Source organism: Podarcis melisellensis (genome assembly GCF_964234715.1).
Source record: "Podarcis melisellensis genome assembly, chromosome: W".
In the NCBI taxonomy this organism is placed as follows: Eukaryota; Metazoa; Chordata; class Lepidosauria; order Squamata; family Lacertidae; genus Podarcis; species Podarcis melisellensis.
In genome coordinates this window covers 5,288,843-5,302,485 of record NC_138535.1, presented here as the reverse complement: position 1 = coordinate 5,302,485, position 13,643 = coordinate 5,288,843, and the positions used below count along the sequence as shown (strand labels likewise).

Here is a 13,643-nt window from a genome sequence, read left to right as displayed (position 1 = left end):
GAAGGAAGGAAGGAAGAAGGTAGGAAGGGAGAGAGAGAGAGAGAAGGGAAAGGAGGGAGAGGGGAAGATAGGAAGGGAGGGAGAGAGAAGGGGAAGGAGGAAGGAGGGAGAGAAAGAGAAGGGGAAGGAGGAAGAGAGGAAGGAGGAAGGAAGGAGAGAGGAAGGAGGGAGAGAAAGAGAGGGAGGAAGAGAGAGAGAGAAGGAAAGAGAAAGAGAAATAGGGAGAGAGAAAGAAAGAGAGAAATACAAAGAGAGAGAACGAAGGAAGGAAAGAAAGAAAGAAAAATACAAAGAGAGAAATACAGAGAGAGAGAGAGAAAGAAAGAGAGATATTCAAAGAAGGAAGGAAGGAAGGAAGGAGGAAGGAAGGAAGGAAGGAAGGAAGGAAGGAAGGAAGATACAGCAAGAGAGAGAGAGAGAAGGGAAAGGAGGAAGAGAGGAGGGAGGGAGGAAGGAGGGAGAGAGAGAGAAAGAAAGAAAGAAAGAAATACAAAGAGAGAGGGAAAAATACAGAGAGAAAGAAAGAAAGAAAGAAAGAAAGAAAGAAAGAAAGAAAGAAAGAAAGAAAGAAAGAAAGAAAAAAGAAAGAAAGGAAAAATACAAAGAGAGAGAGAAAGAGAGAAAAACAAAGAGAAAGAGATATCAAAGAAAGAAGGAAGGAAGGAAGGGAGAGAGAGAGATGGAGAGAGAGAAGGGCAGAGAGAGAAGGAAGGAAGGAAGGAAGGAAGGAAGGAAGGAAGGAAGGAAGGAGAAAGGGAGAGGGAGAGAGAGAAGGCAGAGAGAGAGAGGGAGGCAGAGAAGGAAGGAAGGAAGGAAGGAAGGATGGGATAGAGAGAGGGAGGGAGGAGGGAGAGAGAGAGAGAGAGAGGAGAGAGAGAGAGAGAGAGAGAGAGAGAGAAAGAGAAAGAGAGAGAGAGAGAAAGGAAAAAAGAAAAAGAGGAAGAGAGAGAGAGAGAGAGAGAGAGAGAGAGAGAGAGAGAGAGAGAGAGAGAAGGTAAGAAAATAGAAAGAGAGAAATACAAAGAAGGAAGGGAGGGAGGGAGAGAGAAGAGAAATGAAGGAGGAAGGAGGGAGAGAGGAAGGAGAGAGAGAGAGAGAGAGAGAAGGGGAAGGAGGGAGAGGAAGAGAGGAAGGAGGAAGAGAAAGAGAGGAAGGAGGGAGAGAGAGAGAAGGGAGAAAAATACAAAGAGAGAAATACAAAGAAGGAAGGAAGGAAGGAAGGAAGGAAGGAAGGAAGGAAGGAAGGGAGAGAGAGAGAGAGAGAGAGAGAAGGGAAAGGAGGAAGAGAGGAAGGAGGGAGAGAGGAAGAAAGAGAGGAAGGAGGGAGAGAGAGAGAAGGGGAAGAAGGAAGAGAGGAAGGAAGGAAGGAAGGAAGATACAGAGAGCAAGAGAAATACAAAGAGAGAGAGAGAGAAGGGAAGAAAAATACAAAGAGAGAAATACAAAGAAGGAAGGAAGGGAGAGAGAGAGAGAGAGAGAGAGAAGGGAAAGGAGGAAGGAGGGAGAGGAAGAGAGAGAGAGAAGGAAAGAGAGAGAAATAGGGAGAGAGAGAGAGAGAAAGAAAGAAAGAAAGAAAGAAAGAAAGAAAGAAAGAAAGAAAGAAAGAAAGACAAAGAGAGAGAAAGAGAGAGAGAGAGAGAGAGAGAGAGAGAGAGAGAGAGAGAGAGAAAGAGAAAGAGAGAAAAACAAAGAGAAATACAAAGAGATATTAAGGAAGGAAGGCAGGGAAAGAGAGGGAGAGAGAGAGAGAGAGAGAGAGAGAGAGAGAGAGAGAGAGAGAGAGAGAGAGAGAGAAGAGAAGGGAAGAAAAATACAAAAAGAGAGAAATTACTGGAATAATAATAATAATAATAATAATAATAATAATAATAATAATAATATTTTATTCATTTTTTGTGAGTTTTTAAATCTGAGAATCCATGTCCATGTTTTTGGTCATTTGGAATAATAATAATAATAATAATAATAATAATAATAATAATAATAATAATAATAATAATAATAATAATAATAATATTTTATTCATTTTTGTGAGTTTTTAAATATGAGTTTTAAATACGAGTTTTTAAATATTTTTTCTTAATTGTTGTGAGTTTTCAAATATGAGAATCCATGTCCATGTTTTTGGTCATTTGGAATAATAATAATAATAATAATAATAATAATAATAATAATAATAATAATAATAATATTTTATTCATTTTTGTGAGTTTTTAAATATGAGTTTTAAATATGAGTTTTTAAATATTTTTTCTTAGTTGTGGTGAGTTTTTAAATCTGAGAATCCATGTCCACGTTTTGGGTCGTTTGGAATAATAATAATAATAATAATAATAATAATAATAATAATAATAATAATAAAATAATGATAATAAAATAATGATAATAATAATAATAATAATAATAATAATAATAATAATAATAATTTTTAGGCGAGTTTTTAAACAGGAGAAATTTGGGAAACGTACCTTGGTGGCTTCCAGCTGCGATTCCAGGGTTCCGGATTCCTCAACCATGCAAGACCTAGAACCGAAAGGAGGAACGTGATTGATTGCCGGGTGTGGCGGCGGGAGGGGGGGGGAGAGCGGTGAGGCTCGGAATTAACGACCTCCCTTAATTAACAATGTAATTTTTTCCGGAAATTCCCCCCCCCCAATTAATCGCTAGCCAACCCGGAACCGGTTGCCGGGCGGAGAACCCAGATTTTTCTCCGGTTCCGTTGACGAGAACCGGAAATCTGAGGAATTCTCTCTGCTATTATCATCATCATCATCATCATTATTATTATTATTACTAACGGAGCCAAGTTTGCCCCGTCCATGAATTTACAATTATTATTATTATTATTATTATTATTATTATTATTATTATTATTATTATTATTTGCCCCATCCACTAATTTACTACTACTACTACTACTATTATTATTATTATTATTATTATTATTCTGTATTTTATGCTTTGGCACCTCTATTTCTCTTTTTCAAAAAGGGCAATAATAATAATAATAATAATAATAATAATAATAATAATAGGAAGTGTAAATTAACGAGCAAGGCAAACTTTGCTCCATTAATAATAATAATAGGAAGTTTAAATTAACAGACAAGGCAAACTTTGCTCCAATAATAATAATAATAATAATAATAATAATAATAATAATGTAAATTAACGGGCAGGGCAAACACGGCTCCGTTTGTCCTGCCCGTTAATTTACATTTCCTATTATTATTATTATTATTATTATTATTATTCACGGAGACAAGTTTGCACTGCCTTTTAACTTACACCTCTTCATAATAATAATAATAATAATAATAATATTTATAATAATAACGGAGCCAAGTTTGCCTTGCCCGTTAATTTACATTTCCTATTATTATTATTATTATTATTATTATTATTATTATTATTATTATTCACGGAGCCAAGTTTGCACTGCCTTTTAATTTACACTTCTTCATAACAATAATAATAATAATAATAATAATAATAATAATAATAATAATAACGGAGCCAAGTTTGCCTTGTCCGTTAATTTACATTTCTATTATTATTATTATTATTAATAATAATAATAATAATAATATTACTAATACTAATAATAGTAATATTATTATACTAATAATATTAATAATACTAATAATATTAATAATTACTAATAATATTAATAATAATATTAATAATATTATTAATATCGCAAACGACCCGGCATTCGACCCCGTCGCCCCCAGAGTTCTATTAATTACCCCGGTTAATTCCGAGCCTGACCCAAAGGAAAACCACCACACACGCCATGCCAAACCCCCAAGTGCTCCGGGTTCCGCGACGCTCCAGGTTCCCCGCCGTGCCCCACACACGCCGCACGGGTGATTCGCCGTGAGGTGCCGGGTTCAAAACCTTTGCAAAGCGACTGGCTCGGTCTAGAACCTGCGCGAAAAGCTAGCGGTTCGATCTAGAACGGCCGCGAAACGGGGGGGCTCGATCTAGAACCTCGGGGGGAAATGGGCGTGCTGATCTAGAACGCTTGCGGAACAAATGGCTCGGTTCGGAAGCGTTGGGAAACCGAGTTGTTTGGTGGCTTGGACCAGTTTAGAACCATTGCGGCTGGTCCGGCTTTTGCAAAGACCCATCGATCTAGAACCTGCGCAAATCGGGGCGGCTTTGATCTAGAACCTGCGCAAAGCTAACGGCTTGACCTGGAACCTCCGCAACAAACAGTTTCAATCTAGAACTATTGTGACTGGTCCGGTTTGGGGCTTCCGCAAAGACCAATCGATCTAGAACCTTTGCAAATCGGCCAGCTTGATCTAGAACCGCCTCCAAACGAACGGCCTGATCGGGAACCTTTGCAAAACTAAAGGCTTAATCTAGAACTTTTTGTGACTGGTTCGGAACCTTTGCTAATCCCAATTGATCTAGAACCTTTGGGATTCTGGCGGCTTGATCTAGAACATGTGCAAGGTTAGCGATTTGATCTGGAACCTTAGCAAAAACCAGTTTCAATCTAGAACTATTGTGACTGGTCCGATTCGGAACCTTCGCAAAGACAAATTGATCTAGAACCTTTGCAGATCTGGCGTCTGGGTCTAGAACCTGCGCAAAGTTAACGGTTTGATCTGGAACATTCGCGTGGCCAGTTTTAGTCTAGAACTATTGCAACTGGTTCGGTTTGGAGCCTTTGCAAAGACCAACCGATCTAGAACCTTCGCCAAACGAACGGTTTGATCAGGAACCTCCGCGAAACAAATGGCGTAATCTAGAACCATCGCAAAGTGAGCGGTTCAATCTGGAACCTTCGCCAAACCAACGGTTTGATCTAGAACCATCGCGACTGGTTCGAAACCTCTTCGAATCCCAATTGATCCAGAACCTTCGCAAATCGGGGCGGCTCGATCTAGAACCACGCCAAACGGATGGCTCGATCGGGAACCTTCGCCGCCACCAATCGATCTAGAACCTTCGCAAATATGGCGGCTTGATCCCGAACCGTCGCCAAAAAAACGAACGGCTTGATCTAGAACCCCCTTCCTACCCCGCCAGCCGCGTGAGCGTTAGTCCGGAGTAACAAAAAAAAGAGCCAGCTTTGGAAATTAATTAGGAAGGTGCCTAATTGGGGGTGGGAAAAGCCATTAAAATAAATTAGCATAAATTAGAATAAAAAGATCCGAGTGAGAAAACGGGGGGAAAGGAAAAGAGGAATAGAACCTTCCGGAAAGATCTTCCCCGACTTGGTACTGAAAGACGCGAATGACTCGCCGGTACGCAATGCTAGGCGGAGGAAAGAAATGTGGGGTGAAATTGGGGGGTGAAATCGGGGGGTTTTTTGGGGGGCAGAAGGGGCGGAGCTAAGCGGAGGGGGCGGAGCTATGGAGGCGGGGTAGTAATGAGGCCAATACCGATGGAAATGGGGCAGTAGCTAGGGAAGTACCTGGGTATATGGGGCAATACTGAGGTGAGTACCTATGGAAATGGGGCGATACCTAGGTAAGTACCTGAGTATATGGGGCAATACTTATGTAAGTAGGGCAATACCTAGGTAAGTACCTATGGAAATGGGGCAATACCTAGATAAGTACCTGGGTATATGGGGCAATACCTATGGAAATGGGGCAATACCTATGGAAATGGGGCAATACCTAGGTAAGTCCCTGGGTATATGGGGCAATACTGCGGTGAGTACCTATGGAAATGGGGCAATACCTATGGAAATGGGGCAATACCTAGGTAAGTACCTGGGTATATGGGGCAATACTGAGGTGAGTACCTATGGAAATGGGGCGATACCTAGGTAAGTACCTGAGTATATGGGGCAATACTTATGTAAGTAGGGCAATACCTAGGTAAGTACCTATGGAAATGGGGCAATACCTAGATAAGTACCTGGGTATATGGGGCAATACCTATGGAAATGGGGCAATACCTATGGAAATGGGGCAATACCTAGGTAAGTCCCTGGGTATATGGGGCAATACTGCGGTGAGTACCTATGGAAATGGGGCGATACCTAGGTAAGTACCTGAGTATATGGGGCAATACTTATGTAAGTAGGGCAATACCTAGGTAAGTACCTATGGAAATGGGGCAATACCTAGATAAGTACCTGGGTATATGGGGCAATACCTATGGAAATGGGGCAATACCTATGGAAATGGGGCAATACCTAGGTAAGTCCCTGGGTATATGGGGCAATACTGCGGTGAGTACCTATGGAAATGGGGCAATACCTATGGAAATGGGGCAATACCTAGGTAAGTACCTGGGTATATGGGGCAATACTGAGGTGAGTACCTCTGGAAATGGGGCAATACCTAGGTAAGTACCTGGGTATATGGGGCAATACTGAGGTGAGTACCTATGCAGATGGGGCAATACCTATGGAAATGGGGCAATGCCTATGGAAATGGGGCAATACCTATGGAAATGGGGCAATACCTTGGTAAGTACCTGGGTATATGGGGCAATACCTATGGAAATGGGGCAATACCTATGGAAATGGGGCAATACCTTGGTAAGTACCTGGGTATATAGGGCGATACCTATGGAAATGGGGCAATACCTATCAAAATGGGGCAATACCTATGTAAGTACCTGGGTATATGGGGCAATACTGAGGTGAGTACCTATGCAGATGGGGCAATACCTATGGAAATGGGGTAATACCTAGGTAAGTACCTGGGTATATGGGGCAATACCTATGGAAATGGGGCAATACCTATGGAAATGGGGCAATACCTAGGTAAGTACCTGGGTATATGGGGCAATACTGAGGTGAGTACCTATGCAGATGGGGCAATACCTATGGAAATGGGGTAATACCTAGGTAAGTACCTGGGTATATGGGGCAATACCTATGGAAATGGGGCAATACCTATGGAAATGGGGCAATACCTAGGTAAGTACCTGGGTATATGGGGCAATACTGGGGTGAGTGCCCAGGTATATGGGGCAATACCTAGGTAAGTACCTATGGAAATGGGGTGATACCTAGGTAAGTACCTATGCAAATGGGGCAATACCTATGCAAATGGGGCAATACCTCAGTAAGTACCTGGGTATATGGGGCAATACTGAGGTGAGTGCCTATGCAGATGGGGCAATACCTATGGAAATGGGGCAATACCTATGGAAATGGGGCAATACCTTGGTAAGTCCCTGGGTATATGGGGCAATACCTATGGAAATGGGGCAATACCTATGGAAATGGGGCAATACCTAGGTAAGTCCCTGGGTATATGGGGCAATACCTATGGAAATGGGGCAATACCTATGGAAATGGGGCGATACCTATGGAAATGGGGCAATACCTCAGTAAGTACCTGGGTATATGGGGCAATACTGAGGTGAGTACCTATGCAGATGGGGCAATACCTATGGAAATGGGGCAATACCTATGGAAATTGGGCAATACCTCGGTAAGTACCTGGGTATATGGGGCAATACCTATGGAAATGGGGCAATGCCTATGGAAATGGGGCAATACCGATGGAAATGGGGCAGTACCTAGGGAAGTACCTGGGTATATGGGGCGATACCTATGGAAATGGGGCAATACCTATGGAAATGGGGCAATACCTAGGTAAGTACCTGGGTATATGGGGCAATACTGAGGTGAGTACCTATGCAGATGGGGCAATACCTATGGAAATGGGGCAATGCCTATGGAAATGGGGCAACACCTCGGTAAGTACCTGGGTATATAGGGCAATACCTATGGAAATGGGGCAATACCTCGGTAAGTACCTGGGCATATGGGGCAATACTGAGGTGAGTACCTATGGAAATGGGGCAATACCTATGTAAGTACCTGGGCATATGGGGCAATACTTAGATGAGTACCTATACAGATGGGGCAATACCTATGGAAATGGGGCAATACCTATGGAAATGGGGCAATACCTAGGTAAGTACCTGGGTATATGGGGCAATACCTATGGAAATGGGGCGATACCTATGGAAATGGGGCGATACCTATGTAAGTACCTGGGTATATGGGGCAATGCTTAGGCGAGTACCTATGCAGATGGGGCAATACCTATGGAAATGGGGCAATACCTCGGTAAGTACCTGGGTATATAGGGCAATACCTATGGAAATGGGGCAATACCTATGGAAATGGGGCACTACCTATGGAAATGGGGCAATACCTATGGAAATGGGGCAATACCTATGGAAATGGGGCAATACCTATGGAAATGGGGCAGTACCTAGGTAAGTACCTGGATATATGGGGCAATGCTTAAGTGAGTACCTATGCAGATGGGGCAATACCTATGGAAATGGGGCAATACCTTGGTAAGTACCTGGGTATATGGGGCAATACTTATGGAAATGGGGCAGTGCCTAGGTAAATACCTATGCCAATGGGGCAATACCTGTGTAGACGGGGCAATTACTATGCAGGTGGGGCAATACCTCCGTAGGCGGGGTAATAGCTAGGTAAATAGTATGCCAATGGGGCAATACCTGGGCAGGTGGGGCAATTACTATGCAGGTGGGGCAATACCTCCGTAGGCGGGGTAATAGCTAGGTAAATAGCTATGCAAATGGGGCAATACCTGGGCAGGTGGGGCAATTACTATGCACTGACTAGGTCAATGGGGCAATACCTCCATAGGCGGGGTAATAGCTAGGTAAATAGTATGCCAATGGGGCAATACCTGGGCAGGTGGGGCAATTACTATGCAGATGGGGCAATACCTAGGTCAATGGGGCAATACCTCCATAGGCGGGGCAATAGCTAGGTAAATAGCTATGCCAATGGGGCAATACCTGTGTAGATGGGGCAATTACTATGCAGATGGGGCAATACCTATGCGAATGGGGCAATACCTGGGCAGGTGGGGCAATATCTAGGTCAATGGGGCAATTATTTGGGCAATGGGGCAATTGCCTAGATCAATGGGGCAATACCTCTGCAGGTGGGGCAATATCTAGGCAAAGACCTATGCCAATGGGGCAATACCTGTGTAGACGGGGCAATTACTATGCAGATGGGGCAATACCTGGGCAGGCGGGGCAATTACTATGCAGCTGGGGCAATACCTATGCAAATGGGGCAATTACTATGCCGATGGGGCAATACCTCCGTAGGCAGGGCAATAGCTAGGTAAATACCTATGCCAATGGGGCAATACCTGGGCAGGTGGGGCAATACCTAGGCAGGTGGGGCAATTACTATGCAGATGGGGCAATTACTATGCCAATGGGGCAATACCTGGGCAGGTGGGGCAATTACTATGCAGATGGGGCAATACCTATGCGAATGGGGCAATACCTGGGCAGGTGGGGCAATATCTAGGTCAATGGGGCAATTATTTGGGCAATGGGGCAATTGCCTAGATCAATGGGGCAATACCTCTGCAGGTGGGGCAATATCTAGGCAAAGACCTATGCCAATGGGGCAATACCTGTGTAGACGGGGCAATTACTATGCAGATGGGGCAATACCTGGGCAGGCGGGGCAATTACTATGCAGCTGGGGCAATACCTATGCAAATGGGGCAATTACTATGCCGATGGGGCAATACCTCCGTAGGCAGGGCAATAGCTAGGTAAATACCTATGCCAATGGGGCAATACCTGGGCAGGTGGGGCAATACCTAGGCAGGTGGGGCAATTACTATGCAGATGGGGCAATACCTATGCCAATGGGGCAATACCTGGGCAGGTGGGGCAATTACTATGCAGATGGAGCAATACCTATGCGAATGGGGCAATACCTGGGCAGGTGGGGCAATATCTAGGTCAATGGGGCAATTATTTGGGCAATGGGGCAATTGCCTAGATCAATGGGGCAATACCTCTGCAGGTGGGGCAATAGCTAGGCAAAGACCTATGCCAATGGGGCAATACCTGTGTAGACGGGGCAATTACTATGCAGATGGGGCAATACCTGGGCAGGTGGGGCAATTACTATGCAGATGGGGCAATACCTATGCAAATGGGGCAATTGCTATGGCGATGGGGCAATACCCCTGTAGGCAGGGTAATAGCTAGGTAAATACCTATGCCAATGGGGCAATACCTGGGCAGGTGGGGCAATACCTAGGCAGGTGGGGCAATTACTATGCAGATGGGGCAATACCTAGGTCAATGGGGCAATACCTCCGTAGGCGGGGCAATAGCTAGGTAAATACCTATGTCAATGGGGCAAAACCTGGGCAGGTGGGGCAATTACTATGCAGATGGGGCAATACCTAGGTCAATGGGGCAATACCTGCGTATGCGGGGTAATAGCTAGGAAAATACCTATGCCAATGGGGCAATACCTGGGCAGGTGGGGCAATAGCTAGGTAAATAGTAATGCCAATGGGGCAATACCTGGGCAGGTGGGGCAATTACGATGCAGATGGGGCAATTACTATGCAGGTGGGGCAATACCTCCGTAGGCGGGGTAATAGCTAGGTAAATACCTATGCCAATGGGGCAATGCCTGGGCAGGTGGGGCAATTACTATGCAGATGGGGCAATGCCTATGCAAATGGGGCAATACCTGGGCAGGTGGGGCAATTACTATGCAGATAGGGCAATTACTATGCAGATACCTATGCCAATGGGGCAATACCTGGGCAGGTGGGGCAATTACTATGCAGATAGGGCAATTACTATGCCGATACCTATGCCAATGGGGCAATACCTGGGCAGGTGGGGCAATTACTATGCAGATGGGGCAATTACTATGCAGATAGGGCAATTACTATGCAGATACCTATGCCAATGGGGCAATACCTGGGCAGGTGGGGCAATTACTATGCAGCTGGGGCAATTACTACACAGATGGGGCAATACTCGGGCACCAGACCCCGACCTCACGAGCAAAGCCGCGGCGGGACGGAGCACGAGAGACAAAAGCGGCTGGTATGAAAAGTAAGGAGGAGTATTTGGTACTCACCCGTCGAGTAGGTAGGTCCTGGCGAAGGGTTCGAGTAACCGGAAGCGGGAGTAACGGAGAGAAGGGGAGAGGAGAGAAGGGGAGAGAGAAAAGGGACGTTAGCCAAGGGAGTGGTAGTAATAATCGGTAGTAGTAACAACAGTAGCAATAGCTGCAGTAGTAGTAGTAGTAGTAGTAATAATAATAATAGTAGTAGTAGTAGTAATAACAGTAACAGTGATAGTGATAGTAATAATAGTAGTAGTAATAGTAATAATCGATAGTAGTAACAACAGTAGCAATAGCTGTAGTAGTAGTAATAATAATAATAATAATAGTAATAATAGTAATAATAATAGTAATAACAGTAACAGTGATAGTGATAGTGATAATAGTAGTAGTAATAGTAATAATCAATAGTAGTAACAACAGTAGCAATAGCTGTAGTAGTAGTAATAATAGTAATAATAATAGTAATAATAATAGTAATAACAGTAACAGTGATAGTGATAGTAGTAGTAACAGTAAAAAATAGCAGTAGTAATAATAAGTAAAAACAGTAGCAGTGGTGTGGTGGTGGTAGTAGTGTAGCAGTAATAGCAACAGTAGTAGTAGTAGTAATAATCAGAAACAGCAGTAGTAGTGATAGTAGTAGTAGTAGTAGGAAGAAGAACAACAGTGTAGCAATAATAGTAACCACCACTACTAGTAGCAGCAGTACTAATAATAACAGTAGTAGTAAAAACAGTAGCAGTGGTGTGGTGTGGTGTGGTGGTGGTAGTAGTAGTAGTAGTGTAGCAATAATAGCAACAGTAGTAGTAGTAATCAGAAACAGCAGTAGTAGTGATAGTGATAGTAGTAGTAGTAGTAAGAACAGTGTAGCAATAATAGTAACCACTATTAGTAGTAGTAGCAGTAGTAATAATAGTAGTAGTATTAGTAAAAACAGTAGCGGTGGTGGTGGTAGTAGTAGTGTAGCAATAATAGCAACAGTAGTAGTAGTAATGAGAAACAGCAGTAGTAGTGATAGTGATGTGATAGTACTAGTAGTAAGAACAATGTAGCAATAATAGTAACCACTACTACTAGTAGCAGCAGTAGTAATAATAGTAGTAAAAACAGTAGCAGTGGTGTGGTGTGGTGGTGGTGGTAGTAGTAGTAGTGTAGCAATAATAGCATCAGTAGTAGTAGTAATCAGAAACAGCAGTAGTGATAGTGATGTGATAGTAGTAGTAGTAGTAGTAGTAGTAAGAAGTAAGTAGTAGTAAGAACAGTGTAGCAATAATAGTAACTACTAGTAGTAACAGCAGTAATAGTAGTAGTAGTAAAAACAGTAGGTGTGGTGGGGGTAGTAGTAGTAGTAGTGTAGCAATAATAGCAGCAGTAGTAGTAGTAATCAGAAACAGCAGTAGTGGTAGTGATGTGATAGTAGTAGTAGTAACCACTACTAGTAGTAGCAGCAGTAGTAATAGTAGTAGTAGTTGTAGTAAAAACAGTAGCAGTGGTGTGGTGGTGGGTGTGGTGGTGGGTGTAGCAGTAGTAGTAGTGTAGCAATAATAGCAACAGTAGTAGTAGTAATCAGAAACAGCAGTAGTAGTGATAGTGATGTGATAGTAGTAGTAGTAAGAAGAACAGTGTAGAACAGTGTAGCAATAATAGTAACCACTACCAGTAGTAGCAGCAGCAGTAATAGTAGTAGTAGTAGTAGTAGTAGTAAAAACACCACTACCACTACTATTGTTACTATTACTACTACTACTACTACTATTGTTACTGTTACTATTACCGCCATTACTATTACTATTACTCCACGCACCTGGTTTCCTGGATCCACTGCTACCACCACTACCACTACTATTGCTACTATTGCTATTACTACCATTACTACTACTATTACTCCACGCACCTGGTTTCCTGGATCCACTGCTACCACCACTACCACTGCTATTGTTACTATTACTATCATTATTACTATTATTGTTACTATTAGTACCATCACTACTACTACTACTATTACTATTACTCCATGCACCTGGTTTCCTGGATCCACTGCTACCGCCACTACCACTATTATTGTTACTATCACTATTACTATCATTATTACTATTATTGTTACTATTACTACCATCACTACTACTATTACTATTACTCCACGCACCTGGTTTCCTGGATCCCCTGCTACCACCACTACCACTGTTACTGTTATTATTACTACTACTATTGTTACTATTACTATTATCACCATTACTACTACTACTACTACTCCTCTACGCACCTGGTGTCCTGGATCCACACCAGTACCACTGTTACTACCATAACCAGTTACTACCACTACCATTGTGACTATTACTATTACTAATATTTTTACTATTGTTACTATTACTACCGTTACTACTACTACTACTACTACTACTACACGCAAAAATCATAATTCCCTCCCGGAGGTGGGGGAACTTGACAGCACCTGGTTTCCTGGATCCACTGCTACCGCCACTACCACTACTATTGATACTATTACTATTGTTACTATTACTACTACCATCACCACCACTATTGTTGCTATTACTACTACTCCCTCCTCCTCCTCTACGCACCTGGTTTCCTGGATCCACTGCTACCACCACTACTATTGTTACTATTACTATTATTACTATTATTGTTACCACTACTATTATTACTACTACTACTACCCCACGCACCTGGTTTCCTGGATCCCCGGCTACCACCACCACCACTATTGATACTGTTACTACTACTATTGTTACTACTA

The 13,643-nt window shown here is 42.9% G+C and overlaps 1 protein-coding gene and 1 long non-coding RNA gene across 2 annotated transcripts in view; one reads left to right on the top strand and one right to left on the bottom strand.

The window, feature by feature from the left end:
• Nucleotides 1-13,643, bottom strand: part of LOC309361257 (spectrin alpha chain, non-erythrocytic 1-like) — a 199,058-nt gene that overhangs the window by 24,822 nt on the left and 160,593 nt on the right. Inside the window, exons 45-46 of the mRNA XM_081896165.1 lie at nt 10,895-10,912; nt 2,469-2,523 (exon numbers count right to left, since the gene is read on the bottom strand). Of these exons, the coding sequence (XP_081752291.1) occupies nt 2,469-2,523; nt 10,895-10,912 (73 nt within the window). The remainder of the gene's footprint in view (nt 1-2,468; nt 2,524-10,894; nt 10,913-13,643) is intronic.
• Nucleotides 8,826-9,822, top strand: LOC309361323. The gene is made up of 3 exons (XR_014164421.1): nt 8,826-8,921; nt 9,286-9,366; nt 9,731-9,822. It is a non-coding gene; the product is annotated as an uncharacterized lncRNA (long non-coding RNA).